Raw genomic sequence first — 22,333 nt, 5'->3', positions numbered from 1 at the left:
CTATCCCGGTCACCAAAGAGATGAAGACCACTCTCTTGTGGTGGAAGACCAACCTCCTTCTCAAAGAGGGCCTATCGTTAGCGATTCAGACCCCCAATCTTCATCTCTTCTCGGATGCATCAGACTCGGGCTGGGGCGCGACCTTGAACGGACAGGAATGCTCGGGAACGTGGAACAAGGAACAGGTAACGCTCCACATCAACTGCAAGGAGCTCCTGGCAGTTCATTTGGCCCTATTGAACTTCAAGTCCCTCCTGCTAGGCAAGGTGGTGGAGGTGAACTCCGACAACACCACAGCCTTAGCTTACATCTCCAAGCAGGGAGGGACCCATTCGAGGAACCTGTACGAGATCGCAAGGGACCTCCTCATTTGGTCAAGAAGTCTAAACCTCACCCTACTAACGAGGTTCATTCAGGGCAACATGAACGTCTCAGCAGATCGCCTAAGCAGAAAAGATCAGGTCATCCCCACGGAATGGACCCTTCACAAGAGCGTGTGCAACAGAATTTGGACCTTGTGGGGTCAGCCTACAATAGATCTGTTTGCCACCTCCATGACCAAGAGACTTCCTTTGTACTGTTCCCCAGTTCCAGACCCAGCAGCAGTTCATGTGGATGCTTTTCTGCTGAATTGGTCCCATCTCGACCTTTACGCATTCCCACCGTTCAAGATCATCAACAGAGTCATTCAAAAGTTCATCTCGCACGAAGGGACACGGCTGACGCTGGTTGCTCCCCTTTGGCCTGCAAGAGAATGGTTCACAGAGGTACTACAATGGCTGGTCGACATCCCCAGGACTCTTCCTCTAAGAGTGGACCTTCTACGTCAACCTCACGTAGACAAGTTGCACCCAAACCTCCACGCTCTTCGGCTGACTGCCTTCAGACTGTCGAAAGATTCGCTAGAGCTAGAGGCTTTTCGAAAGAGGCAGCCAGTGCGATTGCCAGAGCAAGGAGGGTATCCACTCGTAGAGTCTACCAATCCAAGTGGGAAGTCTTCCGGAGCTGGTGTAGAGCCAATGCAGTTTCATCCACCAATACCTCTGTAACCCAAATAGCTGACTTCCTATTACATCTAAGGAATGAGAGATCCCTTTCGGCTCCTACGATTAAAGGGTACAAGAGTATGTTGGCTTCAGTTCTCCGCCACAGAGGTTTGGACCTTTCTTCCAACAAGGACCTTCAAGACATCCTTAAGTCTTTTGAGACTACTAAAGAACGTCGTTTACCCACTCCAGGCTGGAATCTAGACGTAGTCTTAAGGTTCCTTATGTCGCCTAGGTTCGAACCTCTCCAGTCAGCTTCCTTCAAGGACCTTACCCTCAAGACTCTTTTCCTCGTCTGCCTTGCAACAGCTAAAAGAGTCAGTGAGGTTCATGCCTTCAGCAAGAACATTGGGTTCACATCCGAATCTGCAACATGTTCTTTACAGCTCGGTTTTTTAGCTAAGAATGAACTTCCTTCACGTCCTTGGCCTAGATCGTTTGAAATTCCTAGCCTTTCCAACATGGTAGGTAACGAGCTAGAAAGAGTTCTTTGCCCTGTCAGAGCTCTAAAATATTATCTTAATAGGTCAAAACCTATACGAGGACAGTCAGAAGCCTTATGGTGTGCAATCAAGAAACCTTCGATGCCCATGTCCAAAAACGGACTTTCGTATTATATAAGGCTTCTGATTAGAGAAGCCCATTCTCATATGAAGGACGAAGACCTTGCTTTGCTGAAGGTAAGGACCCACGAAGTGAGAGCCGTAGCCACTTCGATGGCCTTTAATAAGAACCGTTCTCTGCAGAGCATAATGGATGCAACTTATTGGAGGAGCAAGTCAGTGTTTGCATCATTTTATCTTAAAGATGTCCAGTCTCTTTACGAGAACTGCTACACCCTGGGACCATTCGTAGCAGCGAGTGCAGTAGTAGGTGAGGGCTCAGCCACTACATTCCCTTAATCCCATAACCTTTTTTAACCTTTCTCTTGAATGCTTTTATTGTTGTTTTTATGGTTGTTACGGTAGGCTAAGAAGCCTTCCGCATCCTTTTGATTTGGCGGGTGGTCAATTCATTCTTGAGAAGCGCCCGGGTTAGAGGTTGTGTAGAGGTCCTTTAGTAGGGGTTGCAGCCCTATATACTTTAGCACCTTAGAGTTGATTCAGCCTCCTAAGAGGAACGCTGCGCTCAGTAAGGAAGACGAACTTAATAAAGGCAGAGTAACGGTTCAAGTCGACTTCCTTACCAGGTACTTATTATTTCATTGTTATTCTGAAATAACTGATTATATGAAATACGGGATACTTAGCTATCCTTTAGTCTTGTACACTGGTTTTCACCCACCCCCCTGGGTGTGAATCAGCTACATGATTATCGGGTAAGTTTAATATTGAAAAATGTTATTTTCATTAGTAAAATAAATTTTTGAATACAGTGAACCCTCGTTTATCGCGGTAGATAGGTTCCAGTCGCGGCCGCGATAGGTGAAAATCCGCGAAGTAGTGACACCATATTTACCTATTTATTCAACATGTATATTCAGACTTTTAAAACCTTCCCTTGTACGTAGTACTGTTAACAAACTACCCTTTAATGTACAGAACACTTAATGCATGTACTACAGTACCCTAAACTAAAACAGGCACAAATATTAAAGGTGATTTTATATCATGCATTTCCTAAACATGCTAAAAAGCACGATAAAAAATGGCAACCAATGTTTTGTTTACATTTATCTCTGATCATAATGTAGAAACAAACTGGAGGTAGAGCTTTGCTTATTACCCAGACATATTTCCCATACTTTTCCCTTAGAACTACATCACATCTTCCTACTTATATATACATATATATATATATATATATATATATATATATATATATATATATATATATATATATGTGTGTATATATATATATATATATATATATATATGTGTGTGTGTGTGTGTGTATATATATATATATATATTTATATGTATACACATATACATACCTACATATATACATAAATACATGCATACATATATATATATATTACTGTATATATATGGGTTATGGAAAAAATCCGCGAAGTGGTGAATCCGCGATGGTCGAACCGCGAAGTAGCGAGGGTTCACTGTATACTTACCCGATAATCATGATTTAATTGACCCGCCCTTCCTCCCCATAGAGAACCAGTGGACCGAGGAAAAAGTGAGGTGGTGTCAACAAGAAGTACAGTACTGCAGTACCTGGCCACAGGTGGCGCTGGTGAGTACACCCCCTTCTAGTATAGTGATAGCTGGCGTATCCCTCCCGTAGAATTCTGTCGGGCAACGGAGTTGACAGCTACATGATTATCGGGTAAGTATATTCAAAAATTTATTTTACTAATGAAAATAACATTTTAATGATTAGGCTATGATAATGACAATGATGATAGTACGTTGTCAGTCAGCTTACTTAATACACACTTACCAGTCAGAAGAGAAGGGAGCTGCTGCCCCTCCTTTTTCCCCTCTGGGACAATTACAGTAGTCCAGAAGACTGATCGGTAGAAGTTTTGGAGCCTTCGTAGGGTGACGGCCAGGTCCGTTTTCATTCATAGAAAATGGGAATATTATAAAGTGGGGCGGACTGTGGCCGTCATTCTAAAATCGAGTTCGTAGAAAACTGGAATATTCTGAACTGTGGCCGTCGTTCTAAAAACGATTTTGGCGGGAGAAGCTAACTTAAAAAACCCACCTAACCTATGCTAAAAGCCGTATCCTTACCCAGGGGGCTTCGCCCCCCCGGACCCCCCCCCCCTTACCTACTACGGGAGCGAGAAGATTCGTGGCCGGAGTAAGAACTCGAGCCACAAATTTTCAGGTAATTTAGGGTTTTCGGCAAAAAACATAAAAGTTTGCGTTTAAGCACATATTTAAGATCCGTAGACCATTTCCAAACGTTTTTATTCTATACAAGATAACAGTTGGAGCGATAATAAGCAAATTAGGACGCTTGGCCGTAGCGCTACAAACTACCCGAAGTTTTATAAGTCAATCTTACCGTTTTTCTCCTCGTGGGAGAGACAGTGGTGCCCAATCCTTCACTGAGGATAATAAAAGAAAGCAAGATGTCACATTACTTGGCTGTCCCCTTAGTTGGTTGGGACTGTAGCAGCATTATGGATTCTGTCAACAAGAAAAGCATCACAGGCTTTTTGAAATAGTGCCGTTGGTGCGTGAATGGGCAATCTGCACTGCAGTACAGTCTGCCCTCAATCATCGTGGGGTTAAGGTAACAAGAGACACCCATAAAGAGCGAAAATTCACAAATACTTGGTGCTCTAAGGTGAGTCGACTTGTAACCCCCCCTGAACATAGACCACTGCCTACGCGTTGTTGACTAACGCAATAGGTAACCTACTGTACTGTACTACATTGTTTTCATGTGGTTTCTATCACGGTATTGTATAGCTCATGTCACTTTTCAGAGGTAATTTTACATTATTAACACAGCTTCGGTATAAGGTAAGGTAAGATGACGTCATTGCCACACTACACTATGTAACAACACTCACTGATACAGTATTGTAATATATCTACAGTTCAGCTTAATTAGTTAAGGTGAGACTACACATCACTTGTAAGTGATTGCTGTCTTGGCTCATCATCTAATGTACCCACAGTACGGTACTACGGTAATTTATATACAATATAGTACTGTAATTACACTAAAGTTCTTTTTCAATGAACGTATGAATATTTATTCTACCGCAACTTTGAAGCCTGTATTTCTTTGTCTGCCTGTTTATATATTTACAAGCCTCAGAAGTAATTTTCATTTGTTCCAACACAAAATACTTACCGAGAACTACTTTCTTTTGGAGTCACTTGGCGATCTCTCTTTCCCGACCAAGGTTTTTCGCGCCGTTACCCCCCTACTCCGTTCTCTATATAGGCCTACCCCCGCCGCCAAGGAATGCGCCCCGAGGGCAGGATTAGGGCTGGTCACTGCTTCTCTGGGCCATTCTCCTCATTAAGTTCCTTGGTCGTGAGGTGTTCACACCTCACTCTCGTCTCTCTCGATCCTTTGTGCGCGTTTAGTGTTCCACGTGTTCCCAGCGTGGGGACTTGTGTTTTTTCGCAGTGTGCTTTCCCAAGTGTTCCTGTGCGTTCACTTTTCAACCGTGTGCTTACCCGGTGTTTAATTCATTTCCTTAAGTGCTTGTGCCGGGCGTTGTGTGCATTATGGAACAGTATTCCTTGAATTCCTTCAAGGAATTAATAGCTGAAGGGAACAATTTTACAATAAATCATTCTTCCTCCCCTTATCCTCGGTGTTAGCCGTGTAGGGGCAGCTTATGTTCCCCTTCAACCACGTGTCAGGACTACTAGTCCTGGAACGTAGTGCAGTGAGTGCACTTGGGCACCAAGAGGAAGAATACATCCAAGAGGCTCATAGGAAGACGAGCCTCTCCTCGCCACTTAATTCCCGATGCCTCGTCGAATAGAGATTCTTATACAGCCATCTTCCCCTACCCAGAGTAGGGGACGAGGTAAGTCAGTTGCGGGGAAGTGCCCATTGCTCTTCCCCAGGAGTTTGAGTGGGTGCGGTATAGCACCAAGAAGAAGTAGGCGACGAAGGGTTCGCCTAAGAAGACTAGCGCCGGGCATCTCGCCTGACAGAGCTTCCCGACCACCCTCTCCTACCCAGAGTAGGAGACAAGGTTGGTTTATTGTGGAGAAAATAACTCTTAAGAAGTAGTTCGAGGTAAGTACTACTTTCGAGAGTGTGTGGGGAGACGGAGTCCTGGTGCAAGCAGGCCACGTCTCCTCTGATGACCCCATGTGGGGGAAAAATGTCCCTAATTCTTCTCCAGTCTCTTGGCGTATTTTTCAGTCTCTTCTGCAGCCGAGGGCCTCGCCGAGAAGGAGCCTCCCAGGTCTGTATTGCAGCGTTCCCCGGACCGACAACCCAGGGTTTTTCTCACCACGAAGGCCATCCTCCAGACGCAGATATAACCCTCGCAGAGAGAAATGCGAGAAGGCCTCTTCAGGCAGGCGTAAGGCCGCGAAGCTTCCGGTTCACCCCGCCAGCGGGTGTAACCGGGCTTCTTTACGGGCAGCCTGGCCGAATCAGCACAGCTGGTTCGGCCCTCGGACTTAAAAGGAACGGTTCCTCCGTCGGGTCAGCCCACGGGGATCCGCGTCCCCCAGAGAGAATACACGAACGGTAGTCCTCGACGGTACGGCGATGCCGGTTCTGACCCCCGAACCTGGTGCGGAGCTCCCCGCCGGGGAAGACCGGTACCACCGCAAGGGAGTGCCTGGTATTCCAGAACCGAAGTGCCCGGGGAGTGCCCGGTGACCCGGCTCCTCGGGATCAAGCCGTATGAAGGACTCTACAGGTAAGCGTAAGTCCCCGAAGCCTCCGGTTATCCCCGCCCAGCGGGGGGAAACGCGCTTCTTGTTGGGCGGCCTGGCCGAACCACCCCAGCTGGTGCGGCCTTCGGGTCAGAAGGAACGGTTCACGCTGTCGGGTCAGCCCACGGGAACCGCATCCTCGGCACCCAGAGCCCTTGGGCGGACGAGAGTCCCCCGCTGAACCAGCGTTGCCTGCGTTAACCCAGGCCCCTGGTGCGGACGTCCCCGCAGATGAAATCCAGTACCTCGGCAGGACGGCGCCCCTGGCCCCAAAGAGCTAGACGTCCAGTCGGCGTGCCCGGTAACCCAGCTCCCCGGCCCCAAGCCGAGACCTCGGCTGACGGAGAGGAGGACTCCGTCTATAGGAGAGTGGTTAGCCTTTTCAGAAGGCACCACAAATACCGGAACCTGCGACTACGGATGAAGTTTCCTGGAAGTCAAGCCTTTTGAGGATCATGCAGACTCCCTCCCAACCTAAGACGTCCCTAGCACTTCCTCTAACCCGAGATCTAGTCCTAGAGCAGGAGTATGTCAATAGAGTAGTGGCCAGCAATGCCGAGGCCCCCCCAACCCTTAAGGTGGAGTCAGAAGTAGACATCCTTAGTCAAGGCGTTTCAGACGGTAGAGCCTCTTCGGCCCCAGTCTGGTTCTCGCCAGCAGAAGCCTCCATGATGGAGAAAAATGTCGAGGGACTTAGTAAACGTCTCCTCTTGGCTGGACTGGTGGGCTTCCACTTTGGAAGGTGTACAAGCCTCCTTTGACCCCGAGGACCCTGTCCAGCAAGGCCTACTGAGGGACCTCATTACCTCCGGGGGTAAAACCCTTAGGTTATTGACATATCAGTCTCTCGCACTAACAGCTAACTGGGTGCTCTGGAAGTGAGACACTGTTCTGGCGAAGGTGTCTTGGAAGGTACCAGACAGGGAGGCACGAGCCATTCGCAGCCTTCCCCTGTGGGGAGAGTCTTTGTTTCCTCGGAAGGAACTAGAAGCCATAATGGAGAAGGTCTTGAAAAAGAAGGAGGATAACGTCCCCGGACCTACGACTCCTAGGAGACCGCCCTATAAGAGGTCCGTCTCGGATAGTGCCGCGACACCCCAAGCCTATACCAGCACTACGAGGAGAGAAGCCCCCCTCTTCCTCCTGGTCCGCAACGCCTCAGCCCCCCCGCAGGGGAGCTCCAGCGCCCTCAAGCTCCTTCAGGTCGGGTTACTCCGCCTCTAGGAGAGGCAGATCAGGCCGCTCCTCTAGAAGAAGATAGAGTGGGAGGCCCCCTATCCCCGCCCAACCCTCGGGTTGGAGGATGCCTCAGACGTCATTGGCAAGCATGGAAGGCTCAAGGAGCAGAACCTTGGACAGTGTCCGTACTAAAGGAGGGCTACAGACTTCCGTTCCTAACGGAACCACCCCCACTTTTTCCGGCCAACCGGATAGAATGGCTAGATCCCAAAGACCCGTTAAAGAGGACCGCCCTTCAAGAGGAGGTGTTGTCCATGCTAGAGAAGGGTGCCATGGAAGAAGTTCTTCTCCTAGGGCCAGGTTTCTACAGTCGCCTGTTCCTGGTGGAGAAAGCGACCGGGGGGTGGAGACCGGTTATAGATCTGTCAGCTCTCAACAGGTTCGTCAAGAAGACGGACTTCAAAATGGACACTCAGAATTCAGTCCTGCTGTCCTTGAGGGAGAAAGATTATATGATGACCATCGACCCCAAGGACGCATACTTCCAGATTCCGGTCCACACCTCGGGTCGGAAGTTCCTCCGGTTGAAATAGGGTTCCCAGATCCTGCAATTCAGGACCCTTTGCTTTGGTCTGTCAACAGCGCCCCAAGTGTTCACGAGAGTCTCCACGGCTGTCGCAGTGGGGGCTCACGAACAAGGCATCCGCCTTATCAGATACCTGGACGACTGGTGGCTTCTTTCCGCCTCAATGGTCCTCTTGGAGGAACAAGGGAGAAGTCTCCTCCAGTTTTGCAAGGATCTGGGGATCGTAATCAACCCGAAGTAGTCAAATTTATCCCCATCCACCGGAATGAACTACTTGGGAATGACATTAGACATCATTCGAGGAAAATTTTCCCTTCAGAGGATAAGATAAGAAACCTCAGGCACATTAGTCAGCCGTTCCTGTCAGAACACCCCAAGAGGGCGGAAGACTGGCAGAGGCTGATAGGTCACCTGGTCTCATTGGAGAACCTAGTTCCCCAAGGGAGGGTAAGGCTCAGATCCAGCCAATGGAATCTCAGGAACCTCTGGTGACAGACGGATTCACAGCAGGTGCTAATCCCAGTCCTTCCAAACACGAGACCCTCCCTAGAATGGTGGCATTGCCAGTCGAACTCACTCGAGGGAACGACCTTCGGGACCGGCCCTCCCGAGTTACTACTGTTCACAGAAGCCTCCAACCAGGGATGGAGCCCTTCTCCTCGACGAAACGGCACGAGAGACCTGGTTGGAAGGGGAGAGGCAACTCCACATCAATGTCCTGGAGTTGGAAGCAGTCCAGAAGGCGTACCTACACTTCGCAAGTCTGCTAAAGGGGAACACCGTGGCGTGGATGTGCGGCAACGCCACGGTAGTGGCACACATAAAGAAGCAGGGTACTTGTAATCGAAGGAGTTGTGCGATCTCACCATAGAGAGTCTAGATTGAGCGGAAGAAAATCAAGTGGTGATGTTAGCAAGATTCATTCCCGGGAAGAAAAACGTTCTGGCCGACGGCCTCAGCAGAATGGGCCAGATAGTAGGGACAGAATGGTCCCTTCTCCCAGGAATAGCCAAGCTCATCATTCAACGCTGGGGTTCCCCGGTGGTTGACCTCTTTGCAACAACCTCAACGCCCAACTCCCAGTCTATTGCTCCCCTGTACCAGACCCGAAAGCAGCCTTAGAAGACTCTTTTCAGCACAAGAGGGACAATCTGGATGTGTACGCCTTTCCCCCTTTCCACGTTGATAAGACAAGTGCTCAACAGAGTAAAGACGGCCCGAAACCTAAAGATGACTTTGATAGCGCCGTGGTGGCCGGAGGGAGAGAGTGGTTCGCGGATCTAAAAGACCTATCGAGTCAACCGCCGTGGCCTCTGTCCGCCAGGTCAGACCTTCTGCACCAGCCTCACTTTCTCAAGCTCCACGACAGCTTCTCTCTACGTCTTCACGACTGAAGACTAAAGAGCGGCTCCTGAAGAAAGAAGGATATTCTCCCTCCACAGCTAAGAGAATGTCTCTATTCCTGAGAAAGTCGTCAGCCGCGGTCTACCAGACAAAATGGACCTCCGTCACGAAGTGGTGCTCTGAGAGGCATATTAGACCTCTTAAGGCCTCTGTCCCAGACATAGCAGATTTTCTGGTGTTTCTCAGGGACAAAGCAGGGATGTCAATCCCAGCCATAAAAGGGGTTCGGGCTGCCTTAGGCCAAGTCTTCCTCCTGAAGGGCATCGACCTGGGGGCCTCGAGACACATAGCGATGCTTGTCAAAAGCTTCGAGCAGTCTTGCCCCCCTCAGGCGGGAAAGGTGCCCCAGTGGGACTTAGGCAAGGTCCGGAAGATGATGTGTCGTTCCCCCTTTGGACCCTTGAAGGGTATCGTGGACAAAGATCTCACCCTCAAGGCCGTCTTCTTGCTGGCCTTGGCGTCCGCTAAGAGAGTGGGAGAGATCCATGGTTTGTCATTCGACGTCTCTCACTCAAAGGGGTGGAAAGAAGTATCCTTCAAGTTCGTACCTTCTTTTGTGGCCAAGACTCAAAACCCGGCAGTCTGGGACCCGAGTTTTGAAGGTTTCTCGATTCCTGCCATCCCTAAGACAGGTAATGCAGAAGACTTAAAATTGTGCCCAGTGCGAACAATTAGAAAATACCTGGAAAGGACAGCGCATCTCGGACCGGATATCAAGAGCCTCTTCGTTTCCACAGGTATTAATAAGAAACAAGTTTCCAAGACACCATCTCCTTCTGGTTGAGACAGGTGATCGCCAGATCCTACAAGGAAGCTGGTTCTCCATTGGGACAGTCATTGCCGCCCTCCAAGCAGTGTAGCGGTGAGGCCAGAGGCACCTGCGGTGCTAGCCTCCGATAGGAGCGAGTGCGAAGCCCTCCTTATCGCCTACCCGCTCTCTGGCTCTCTTCTTAGGAGTTTACAGGCTGTCCCCAAAGATGAACACATTCTTCGCGACTTTTTCAAGAGGTGAGTCTTAGATAATAGCGTAAGGTTGCGCAGTTAGCCTCACTCCCGCACTCTGATAGGCCCCCGCATTCCATAGCCCTCTAGGCCCTCGCATTCCATAGCCCTCTAGGCCCTACGTGCCAAGTCAAGTGTCAGAATTGCACTCCCGCCTCCTAAAGTATAAGTCTCCAAAAGAAAGTAGTTCTCGGTAAGTATTTTGTGTTGGAACAAATAAAAAATTTTAAGTAATTTTTATTTTTCCTAACATACTTACCGAGAACTACTTTCGGGTAATGGCCCTCCCTTCCGTCCCCGAGTGCCATCCTTCCATTGCCAAGTTGGGCTATACGACGAACTTAATGAGGAGAATGGCCCAGAGAACCAGTGACCTGCCCTAATCCTGCCCTCGGGGCGCATTCCTTGGCGGCGGGGGTAGGCCTATATAGAGAACGGAGTAGGGGGGTAACGGCGCGAAAAACCTTGGTCGGGAAAGAGAGATCACCAAGTGACTCCAAAAGAAAGTAGTTCTCGGTAAGTATGTTAGGAAAAATAAAAATTACTTGAAATTTTTGATTTTTCCTAACTATTCAAACCTGATTCCTTCAACTTCCCACCATCACCTCCCCCAAAATTCCCAGATGCAATCAAAGTGACGTTCGGTGTACCGGCAAGTCCTCATAAGGTTTAACTGTCAAGTTCTAGCTGTGCTTGAACTAATCTCCTTTGTATACTTAGGAAAAATACAAATTACCTTTTAAATTTGTGATTTTTTCAAATTAAGTTGTACTAGGAAGAGAACTTATAGTAATAGTAGGATCATTTCTATTCATTGGAAGAAATACAGACAAAAAATAAGGAATTTATCATAATGTGGGTAAAAGGACAATTAATAAAAAAGTAAAGAAATATTAGTTGAACATCTTAGAAATGAAACTATAGAGAGAGATTACATGAGTGCCATATGCGGATGAGATCTTGATGAGGGGTAAATGGAGATGGTTTGGGCATGATCTTCACACTCCCGAGAGAGATTAGTTCACCAAACTTTTAACTGGGGTCCACAAGGCACTAGAAGAGTTGGAAGGCCCAGACCTACATGGCTGGGGAATATGAAGCATGATGTAGGAGATGATGAATGGAGAACTATTGATGTAAAAGCCCAAGATAGAGAAGACTGGCTAAATCTAAGCGAGGCCCTTTGCGTCAATAGGTGTAGGAGGAGATGATGATAATGATTTTTGTAGTTAAATTTTAAGCCATTGTTGTTTTGTGTGGTCAAACCCGTCTTTAGTGAAATATATTTTAGTTCTTTAGTGCACTGCAAATTGAATTTACATCATGTAATGCTACAAATTTTTAAAAACAATTAGTATTTTTCCCATCTATAACTCTACAAACCGAGTCATTTAATTGAGATTACTTCTGAGCAAAGCCACTTATGGCCAGTAGAAGAATTATTGAGGTCTGGCAACCTGGTATGGCTGCCTCAGAATCCCTCCTACTAAGTGGGTTGGTATGATGTTGCCTGTGGTTAATTAATTGCTCTTCTGCCCGCAGAAGCTATCAGACATTAGTTACTAGCCTCCAGTTTTTCTTACTTCTTTAATCTGTACTTCTTTTCTGTTACAGAATGAGTGTTATAATTAAATAAATTATGAAAAGAAAAATATAAGTTTTTATCTTAAATCTAAGTGCTAGTTATGCTTGTTACTGCTTGTATGAAAATATAGAAAAATATTCCAACACTAATTAGAATAGTAGTAAGATCATCATCTATAAACACCTTGTAGAATTTTAAAAGTTGGACTTTGGTTATTCCCAACACCATGCACATGTCATGCCAATGCTATGTTATGTCAAACTATTTACAGTATTTGACATTTGTATGACAGTGTGATATCAAAGAGTTGAAATCCATCACCCAAAAAGGAAAGCCTGCGTATACTTTGTTGTGAAATGTAGATTCCTTTTATTTTTATTATTATTGTTGTTAGCCAAGCTACAACCCTAGCTGGAAAAGCAAGATGCTATGAGCCCAAGGGCTCCAATAGGGAAAAATAGCCCGGTGAGGAAAAGAAATAAGGAAATAAATAAATGATGAGAACAAATTAACAATAAATCATTCTAAAAAAAGTGACAGCGTCAAAACAGATATGTCCTATGTAAACTATTAACAACGTCAAAAACAGACATGTCATATATAAACTATAAAAAGACTCATGTCAGCCTGTTCAACATAAAAACATTTGCTGCAACTTTGAACTTTTGAAGTTCTACTGATTCAACTACGATTAGGAAGATCATTCCACAACTTGGTCACAGCAGGAATAAAACTTCTAGAATACTGTGTAGTATTGAACCTCATGATGGAGAAAGCCTGGCTATTAGAATTAGCTAGATATTAATCACTAAATGTAGTAAAGTTTATGAAATGATAATCTTATGCAAAGAGGATTTCCATTTATCAGATTTGATCAAAAGTGTGCTAGACTTAAAGTAAGCAATTTTTTTTTTTATTTGCAGAATTCTTGAAACAATGGCTGCCTCTCGTGACCGTCGTAACAATGCCGGTACAAAGATGGCCAAGTTGTTGGAAGATGAGGAGGAAGATGATTTTTACAAAACAACGTATGGGGGTTTTGAGGAAGAAGCTGATGACATTGACTACCAGTAAGTTCTGATTTATTTTTTATTGGTGATACTGAAAAATTTCTGTGATAGTAGAAATTCTGAGGTTTTGATCAATTGTTTTATTGTATTATTTTAAATTACTGCACGCATGTTTTAGGGTGATTATATTTTAAGGATATTAGGAGGCATATGATTTCAGGGACAAAGGCAACAGTTTGCTACTGAACCCAAGTGTTTAGTAATAGGTTTCTTTTCCTATTGTATCATAAGGAGGTGGTTTGGATAATTATCAGTGTGATTTGGCTAAATTATATAATTTAAAGGAGAATTTTTCATAGATTGGGGAAGAACTCAGATTGTTGAATACAGAAATAAAGTCCTTAGAATTTGGTGAACAACTGTGAAAACAGAGTGCTTTAATTGAAGAATTTTGTGGGGAAGCTAAGGTTATATATTTCAGTTATACTATGTGTTTGTTGATACCACAATTAAGAATACTGACGTCACCTTTGAAATTATTAAAAAAGTAAGTTGCGTCAGGATGTTTTAAAAACATGGATCATAGATTGTAAGAGGAGATAAATGGAAAGATAAAGGGAGGCAATATGATATCCAACAACTAAGTACAATATCAAAACTGAACGTTTATCAAGTGATGTACGATCTTTACGGGAACCACTGTTCATGTCCAATTATTTGTTCATCAAGGAAAGGTGCAATATAACATCTCTATATTTAATCACAGATTACCAAGTGAAAGTTAAATTGTGATGCTTTGATTTTCAGGTCAGAAGTGGAGCAAGATGATGAAGTTGACTCTGACTTCAGTATCGATGAGAACGATGAGCCTGTCTCAGATCAGGAAGATGATGGTAAAGGAGGGAAGAAGAAGCCCCGTGGAAGGCTTGTAACTAAAGCCTATAAGGTGATATGCAATTTTGTATTTTTGTAAGAATGATAAAACGAATTTAAGAGTTACATACAGTCATACCTCTCTTCACGTAAGATCTGCTTACAAAATTTTCAGTACAAACCGAGATGCGAATATTTTTCTGAATCACATTGTGAAAAATGTTTCATGATAGGAAAAGAGATTTGTCAGCAAGGCCTAGAATAAAATAGTCACTCATTAAAATTTTTTGAAGGAAATGTATTGCTACAGTAAGGGTAACTATAATATACAGTTCATATGGTGCTGCATATTTTGTATATGTACAGTAATTTACTGTATGTATTGTATTATTTTCCATATATTATCGCATTATGTTCTAATAACTACTTAATATTGAATTTTTCAATATTAATCTTACCCGATGATCATGTAGCTGTCAACTCCGTTGCCCGACAGAAATCTAAGGTCGGGATACGCCAGCGATCGCTATACAGGTGGGGGTGTACACAACAGCGCCATCTGAGAGCAGGTACTCAAGTACTTCTTGTCAACAAGAACTCAATTTTTCCTCTGTCGTGCCACCGGCAAGACCTACTTGGATACGCTTTTGATTCTGGAGTTGTTTCTCACGTTTTGGTGATGTATTCGCTCTAGATTTTAGCCTTCGCTATTCAGGAAGCTTTATCATTAGCTTAGCAAGCTTTTGGAATTAATTTGGATTAATTGTTAACGAACTTTGCTAGTTTTTGGAATCCCCCCTTGACTATTTCTACAATTCAAGATGTCTGACCAGTCTCAAGTCCCTAAGTACAGGCAGTGTAGTGTTAGGGCTTGTACTATGCGTCTTCCGAAGGCCTCCATAGATCCTCACACCGTTTGTTCCAATTGTAGGGGTAAATCCTGTCAATTGGAAGATCGGTGTGAGGAATGCGCTGGGCTTTCGGAATTCGATTTTAACGAATTCCTTAAAAATGCACGTAGGCTAGAGAAGGATAGGATCAGGAGGAGTTCTTCTCGCTCTGTTGATTTTTCCTCTCCCCATGCCCCTCAACCTTTTCCTTCCCCTGTAGTGGTGACTCCCGACCCTGCTACTAGTGCTCAGCCATCCATGGCGGATATGATGCGTGCCATTCAGGCTCTTGGTGACAGAGTGGAGTCATTGGCTAATGACCGTAATCAGCTTTTGGCAGATGTCAAAGAGCTGAAAGCGAAAAGTGCAGTGGGAAGTGTTAGTGCAAGTGAGGTGAAAAGTGTCAGTGTCAGTGTTGCGCATGAGGGTACATCTGTTCGTGCCAGTCGTCCTCCCAGTCCGGGACCTCTTGCAAGCTCCCAAGCCCAGGGGAGAAGCAATGTCGAAGGACCAAAGGGTTTGGCAGGCCTTGATCAGCGTACGGATGTACCCTCAGTGGTTGCGGACGTTTCTCTCAGAGATCGTCCCATCCACATACAGACGAATGAGCCCTATCATCCCTCGTCTGTGGAAGAAGTTTCAAGGAGGAAACGATGGACCAAGGTCTCACGACCTCTCAAGCGTAAGGTCCCTTCCGAGCGAGTCCAACGGCCCAGGTGTAGCCACTGGGTCAGTTCGGACTCGCCGCAGTCTTCCGAAGACTGCACACCTCCCAAGAGAGGTAGAGTGGTTCCACAACAGGCTACTGCTCCGTCTGTTGCTGCTCCAACCACGGTAGACCCTAAGTGGTCCTTGCTGCAGACTATGCAGTCTCAGCTTGCTGCGTTCATGCAAGAGTATCATGCTGAGAAGGTTGACACTGCCCCTGTTAGCCTACAACCTGCCGCGGTTGTGCGCTCAGCAGATACTGCGGCTGCCTGCTCCCACACTCCACCTGTGAGAGCTCCACCACCGATGCGCAGTCCACCCTGCCAGACGCATGTTCTTGCTGCACCATCCGTTGACATGCGTGAGCTACCGCATCAGCAGTGGGAAGGTGCTGTAGAGCTGCCGTGTTCTGACACTATGCGGCATGCTCCGCAACCCATGCGGCATGCTCCGCATCCCATACGGCATGCTCCGCAACCCACGGCAGTCCCTCCCACGCACCAGCACTCTGCTTTTGTTGTTGCCAGCTCGCAGACTGACCAGCTGCGGCATGATGTTGAATCCGCAGCAGCTACGCATGCACCCGTGCTGCCGGATTCAGCCGTTCAGCTTTCTGCTCCGCCTTTGCCACTTCCTACTCAGCTTTCGGATGATGGAGTATCGGATGACGAAGATGCACATTTGGATGAACCGCACTCCGACTTAGAAGGGCCCAAGTCTACGCCTCCCTCCTTAGACTTTCGTAAAGTCCTTGCCTTGTTCAGGGACTTGTATCCAGAACAGTTTGTGTCTGCAACCCCTCGCTCTCCTCCCTCCGAGTTTGCTCTGGGCTTGCAGTCTGCTGCTCCTGCCTTCACCAAGCTTGTCCTCGCACGCTCATCCAAGAGAGCTTTGAGGGTTATGGGAGAGTGGTTGCAGTCCAAGAAGCAACTGGGAAAGACTGCTTTCATCTTTCCGCCTACCAAGCTTGCTTCCAAATCTAGCGTCTGGTATGCCACGGGAGAGCAACCCGGCTTGGGGGTTCCTGCCTCTGCCCAGGGCGACTTTTCAAGTCTGGTTGACTCTCCCCGCAGGCTGGCTATGAGACGATCGAAGATTTGCTGGTCCTTTTCTGACATGGATCATCTGTTGAAGGGAGTCTTTCGTGCTTTTGAGATCTTCAACTTCCTCGATTGGTGTTTGGGAGCGTTAAGCAGAAAGACTTCCCCTTCGGATAAGGACTTTGCCATGCTGATCATGTCTTGCATGGACAAAGCCATTCGGGATGGGTCTGGTGAACTTGCGGCTTCGTACACGTCGGGAGTGCTTAAGAAGAGAGAACATCTTTGCTCCTTCTTGTCGTCTGGGATCACTCTTTGCCAGAAGTCGGAGTTGTTGTTTGCTCCTCTCTCCAAGTGTCTGTTTCCGGAGGAGCTGATCAAGGGGATGGCTGCCTCGCTGATCCAGAAGGATACCCATGATCTGATGGCATCTTCCGCACGTAAGGCTAAAGCTTTACCTTCCGTGCCTAGACCTTTCCGTCCTGCAGCAGTGGACACACCAGCAACTAGGTTCATCCCGCCCTTTCGTGGCAGAACCTCCAGCAGAGGAGGTACCCGTGCCGACAGTCACCGTGGCAAATCCAAGAAGGGTTCCAAGTCCGCAAAAGGCAGGATCTGACTGCCTTCCTCTCCAGACAGCAGTGGGAGCCAGGCTCAAGTTCTTCTGGCAAGCTTGGGAGAGCAGAGGTGCAGACGCTCAGTCTGTGAAGTGGCTAAGGGAGGGGTACAGAATTCCGTTCTGCCGCAGTCCCCCTCTAGCAACATCTCCCATCAACCTCTCTCCCAACTACAAGGAGAAGGACAAGAGGCTAGCGTTGCAACAAGAGGTGTCGCTCTTGCTACAAAAGGGAGCGGTAGTCATAGTCCGGGACCATCAATCCCCGGGCTTCTACAACCGTCTCTTCCTGGTAGCGAAGAAGACAGGAGGTTGGAGACCGGTGCTGGACGTCAGTGCTCTCAATGCTTTTGTCACCAAGCAGACGTTCACGATGGAGACGACGAAGTCGGTCCTAGCAGCGGTCAGGAAGGAGGACTGGATGGTCTCGTTAGACCTGAAAGACGCGTACTTTCACGTCCCCATCCATCCAGACTCCCAACCTTTCCTAAGGTTCGTCTTTGGAAAGGTTGTGTACCAGTTCCAAGCCCTGTGCTTTGGCCTAAGCACGGCACCTCTTGTGTTTACCAAACTGATGAGGAATATTGCCAAATTCCTTCACTTGGCAGACATCAGAGCCTCCCTCTATTTGGACGACTGGCTTTTAAGAGCTCCGTCAAGTCGTCGCTGTCTGGAGAATCTCAGATGGACTATGGATCTGACCAAGGAATTGGGCCTCCTGGTCAATATAGAGAAGTCCCTACTCGTCCCATCCCAGACCATTGTCTATCTAGGTATGGAGATTCAGAGTCGAGCTTTTCGGGCTTTTCCGTCGGCCCCAAGGATCAATCAAGCCCTAGAATGCATCCAGAGCATGCTGAGAAGGAACCGATGTTCTGTCAGGCAGTGGATGAGTCTAACAGGGACACTTTCATCGCTGGCCCAGTTCATCGAGTTAGGGAGACTCCACCTCCGCCCCCTTCAGTTTCATCTAGCTGCTCACTGGAGAAAGGACATGACGCTAGAGGCGGTCTCAGTGCCTGTTTCCGAAGAGATGAGGTCTACACTGACGTGGTGGAAGAACAGCATTCTTCTCAAGGAAGGTCTACCATTGGCTGTTCAGACCCCCGACCACCGTCTCTTCTCGGACGCATCGGACACGGGCTGGGGTGCGACACTGGACGGACAGGAATGCTCGGGCACGTGGAATCAGGAGCAAAGGACACTTCACATCAACTGCAAGGAGCTTTTGGCAGTTCATCTGGCCTTGATAACCTTCAAGTCCCTCCAGCTAAGCAAGGTGGTGGAGGTGAACTCCGACAACACCACAGCCTTGGCTTACATCTCCAAGCAAGGAGGGACTCATTCGAGGAAGTTGTTCGAGATCGCAAGGGACCTCCTCATTTGGTCAAAAGATCGAAAGCTTTCGCTGGTAACGAGGTTCATTCAGGGCGACATGAATGTCATGGCAGATCGCCTCAGCCGGAAGGGTCAGGTCATCCCCACAGAGTGGACCCTTCACAAGAATGTTTGCAACAGACTATGGGCCCTGTGGGGTCAGCCCACCATAGATCTATTCGCTACCTCGATGACCAAGAGGCTCCCGATGTATTGTTCTCCGATTCCAGACCCAGCAGCAGTTCATGTGGATGCCTTTCTGCTGGATTGGTCCCATCTAGACCTGTATGCGTTCCCTCCGTTCAAGATTGTCAACAGGGTACTTCAGAAGTTCGCCTCTCACGAAGGGACACGGTTGACGTTGGTTGCTCCCCTCTGGCCTGCGAGAGAGTGGTTCACCGAGGTACTGCAATGGCTAGTGGACGTTCCCAGGACTCTTCCTCTAAGAGTGGACCTTCTGCGTCAGCCTCACGTAAAGAAGGTACACCCAAGCCTCCACGCTCTTCGTCTGACTGCCTTCAGACTATCGAAAGACTCTCTAGAGCTAGAGGCTTTTCGAAGGAGGCAGCCAGAGCGATTGCCAGAGCAAGGAGGACATCCACTCTCAGAGTCTATCAGTCAAAATGGGAAGTCTTCCGAAGCTGGTGCAAGGCGAATGCAGTTTCCTCAACCAGTACCTCTGTAACACAGATAGCTGACTTTCTGTTACATCTAAGGAATGTAAGATCCCTTTCAGCTCCTACGATCAAGGGCTACAGAAGTATGTTGGCAGCGGTCTTCCGCCACAGAGGCTTGGATCTTTCCTCCAACAAAGATCAACAGGACCTCCTTAGGTCTTTTGAGACCTCAAAGGAACGTTGGTGGTCCACACCAGGCTGGAACCTAGACGTGGTTTTAAGGTTCCTGATGTCATCAAGATTCGAACCGCTTCAATCAGCCTCTTTTAAGGATCTCACATTAAAGACTCTTTTCCTCGTTTGCTTAGCAACAGCTAAAAGAGTCAGTGAGATCCACGCCTTCAGCAGGAACGTAGGTTTTACATCTGAAACGGCTACATGTTCCTTGCAGCTCGGTTTCTTGGCTAAAAACGAGCTTCCTTCGCGTCCTTGGCCCAAGTCGTTCGAGATCCCAAGCCTGTCCAACTTGGTGGGGAACGAACTAGAGAGAGTACTTTGCCCAGTAAGAGCTCTTAAGTACTATTTAAGACGGACAAAGCCATTACGAGGACGATCAGAAGCTTTATGGTGTTCTATCAAGAAGCCTGCTTTACCGATGTCTAAGAACGCAGTTTCTTACTACATCAGGCTTCTGATTAGAGAGGCACATTCTCATCTGAAGGAAGAAGACCTTGCTTTGCTGAAGGTAAGGACACATGAAGTTAGGGCTGTCGCTACTTCAGTGGCCTTCAAACAGAACCGTTCTCTGCAGAGTGTTATGGATGCAACCTATTGGAGAAGCAAGTCAGTGTTCGCATCATTCTATCTCAAAGATGTCCAGTCTCTTTACGAGAACTGCTACACCCTGGGACCATTCGTAGCAGCGAGTGCAGTAGTAGGTGAGGGCTCAGCCACTACATTCCCATAATCCCATAACCTTTTTTAATCTTTCTCTTGAAATACTTTTTATTGTTGTTTTTTGGGTTGTACGGAAGGCTAAGAAGCCTTCCGCATCCTGGTTGATTTGGCGGGTGGTCAAATTCTTTCTTGAGAAGCGCCTAGATTAGAGGTTGTGATGAGGTCCTTTAGTATGGGTTGCAGCCCTTCATACTTCAGCACCTAGGAGTCGTTCAGCATCCTAAGAGGACCGCTAGGCTCAGTAAGGAAGACGTACTTAAAAAAGGCAGAGTAATAGTTCAAGTCGACTTCCTTACCAGGTACTTATTTATTTTATGTTTGTTATTTTGAATAACTGCTTAAATGAAATACGGGATACTTAGCTTCTAATGTTAACATATATACTGGTCTCCACCCACCACCCTGGGTGTGAATCAGCTACATGATCATCGGGTAAGATTAATATTGAAAAATGTTATTTTCATTAGTAAAATAAATTTTTGAATATACTTACCCGATGATCATGAATTTAAGGACCCTCCCTTCCTCCCCATAGAGAACCAGTGGACCGAGGAGAAAATTGAGTTCTTGTTGACAAGAAGTACTTGAGTACCTGCTCTCAGATGGCGCTGTTGTGTACACCCCCACCTGTATAGCGATCGCTGGCGTATCCCGACCTTAGATTTCTGTCGGGCAACGGAGTTGACAGCTACATGATCATCGGGTAAGTATATTCAAAAATTTATTTTACTAATGAAAATAACATGTTTCAAATGTATTTGGCTGTACAGTATTTCATTGTGGCTATACTGTAGCTTTATTATAAAATTTAACGTGAAGTTTTTGTAGGGTTTGTAATGAATTTCGCGATATATGTGTAAACTGTGACTCTTAGCACAAGATTTTCACTAAACAGAAGCCTCTCCAGAACGAATTAATTTCGTGTTGTGAGGCATTACTGTACATAAGATATTCAGTTTATTAGGGCGAATACCTTCTTCATAAGAATTTAAAGTGGATTACATCTGTACGGCTGTATGTATGTTGTCCTTGCACGTATTCTTCCCAGGTGTCCATCTTTGTGATTGCGATTGGAAATATCAATTAGCATAGAAACAATATGCACATCAGCTTCTCTAACTATACTCAAAGGCTGATTATGTCAACAAATCTTAAATGTAGATTCATATGTGATAAGTTCCATGAATTTTATTGAAGTCGGGGAGCTGGAATGGGTTTAATCATAATATTGGCTATAAGATATTTGAATAGCTAATTATAATAAACTTTACCCATAAAAAATGAGATGTCTGAAGTTACACATGCCTGGGGTTAAGTCAGAGGAGGTAATTTCTTAACCCTTTTACCCCGAATGGACGTACTGGTACGTTTCACAAAACTCATCCCTTTACCCCCATGGACATACCGGTACGTCCTTGCAAAAAACTGCTATTTACATTTTTTATTTTTTGCATATTTTTGATAACTTTATGAGAAACTTCAGGCATTTTCCAAAATAATGAGACCAACCTGACCTCTCTATGACGAAAATTAAGGCTGTTAGAGCAATTTAAAAAAAAAATATATTGCAAAATGTGCTTTAAAATGAAAAACCTGGGGGTTAAGGGTTGGAAATTTCCAAATAGCGTTGGAGGTAAAAGGGTCAATACAATATTCCCTGTAAAAAGTGTTAAACTTTTTAGTGCCATTTTCAGTTTCTTGATATCTATTCGTTTGTTAGTTTTGCTACCGAACATCAACCTAAGTCATGGGTCTGATAGCGATATTGTCATGGCAGGGATCACCAGTGGGTTAAAGAATAGTTCTAGGGTTTTTGCTGACCATAACTTTAAATTAAGAGATTTATACTTGATAACCAAATTTTCTCTCTCTGATTTTCAGGAGCCTAAACCTGTGTCCAAAGATACGGTAACAAAGGTGAAAGAGAAGAAGTTTGCCAAAAAGAGCAGTCCTTTTGACCTTGCAACATTAGGTAAAGTACTTATGTTTTTATAAATAATAGTCTGAGAAATAGTTGTACTGTTGAATTATCTTTATTGTTATGATATTAGTTCTTGATATAAATATTTACTTTTTATGTATGTGATAATGGGGTAACTTTTATCACTGT

The 22,333-nt window shown here is 46.2% G+C and overlaps 1 protein-coding gene across 2 annotated transcripts in view; it reads left to right on the top strand.

The window, feature by feature from the left end:
* The window catches only part of YL-1 (Vacuolar protein sorting-associated protein YL-1), a 71,087-nt gene that overhangs the window by 11,364 nt on the left and 37,390 nt on the right, over window positions 1-22,333 (top strand). For both annotated transcript variants that reach the window (XM_068347972.1, XM_068347973.1), the window contains exons 2-4: window positions 13,059-13,205; window positions 13,953-14,091; window positions 22,105-22,195. In XM_068347972.1, coding sequence (XP_068204073.1) covers window positions 13,072-13,205; window positions 13,953-14,091; window positions 22,105-22,195 — 364 coding nt within the window. In that variant the 5' untranslated portion in view covers window positions 13,059-13,071. The remainder of the gene's footprint in view (window positions 1-13,058; window positions 13,206-13,952; window positions 14,092-22,104; window positions 22,196-22,333) is intronic.

This window comes from Palaemon carinicauda, chromosome 24 (assembly GCF_036898095.1).
Source record: "Palaemon carinicauda isolate YSFRI2023 chromosome 24, ASM3689809v2, whole genome shotgun sequence".
NCBI classification, from domain to species: domain Eukaryota; kingdom Metazoa; phylum Arthropoda; class Malacostraca; order Decapoda; family Palaemonidae; genus Palaemon; species Palaemon carinicauda.
This window is presented reverse-complemented; position numbering and strand designations above follow the sequence as displayed.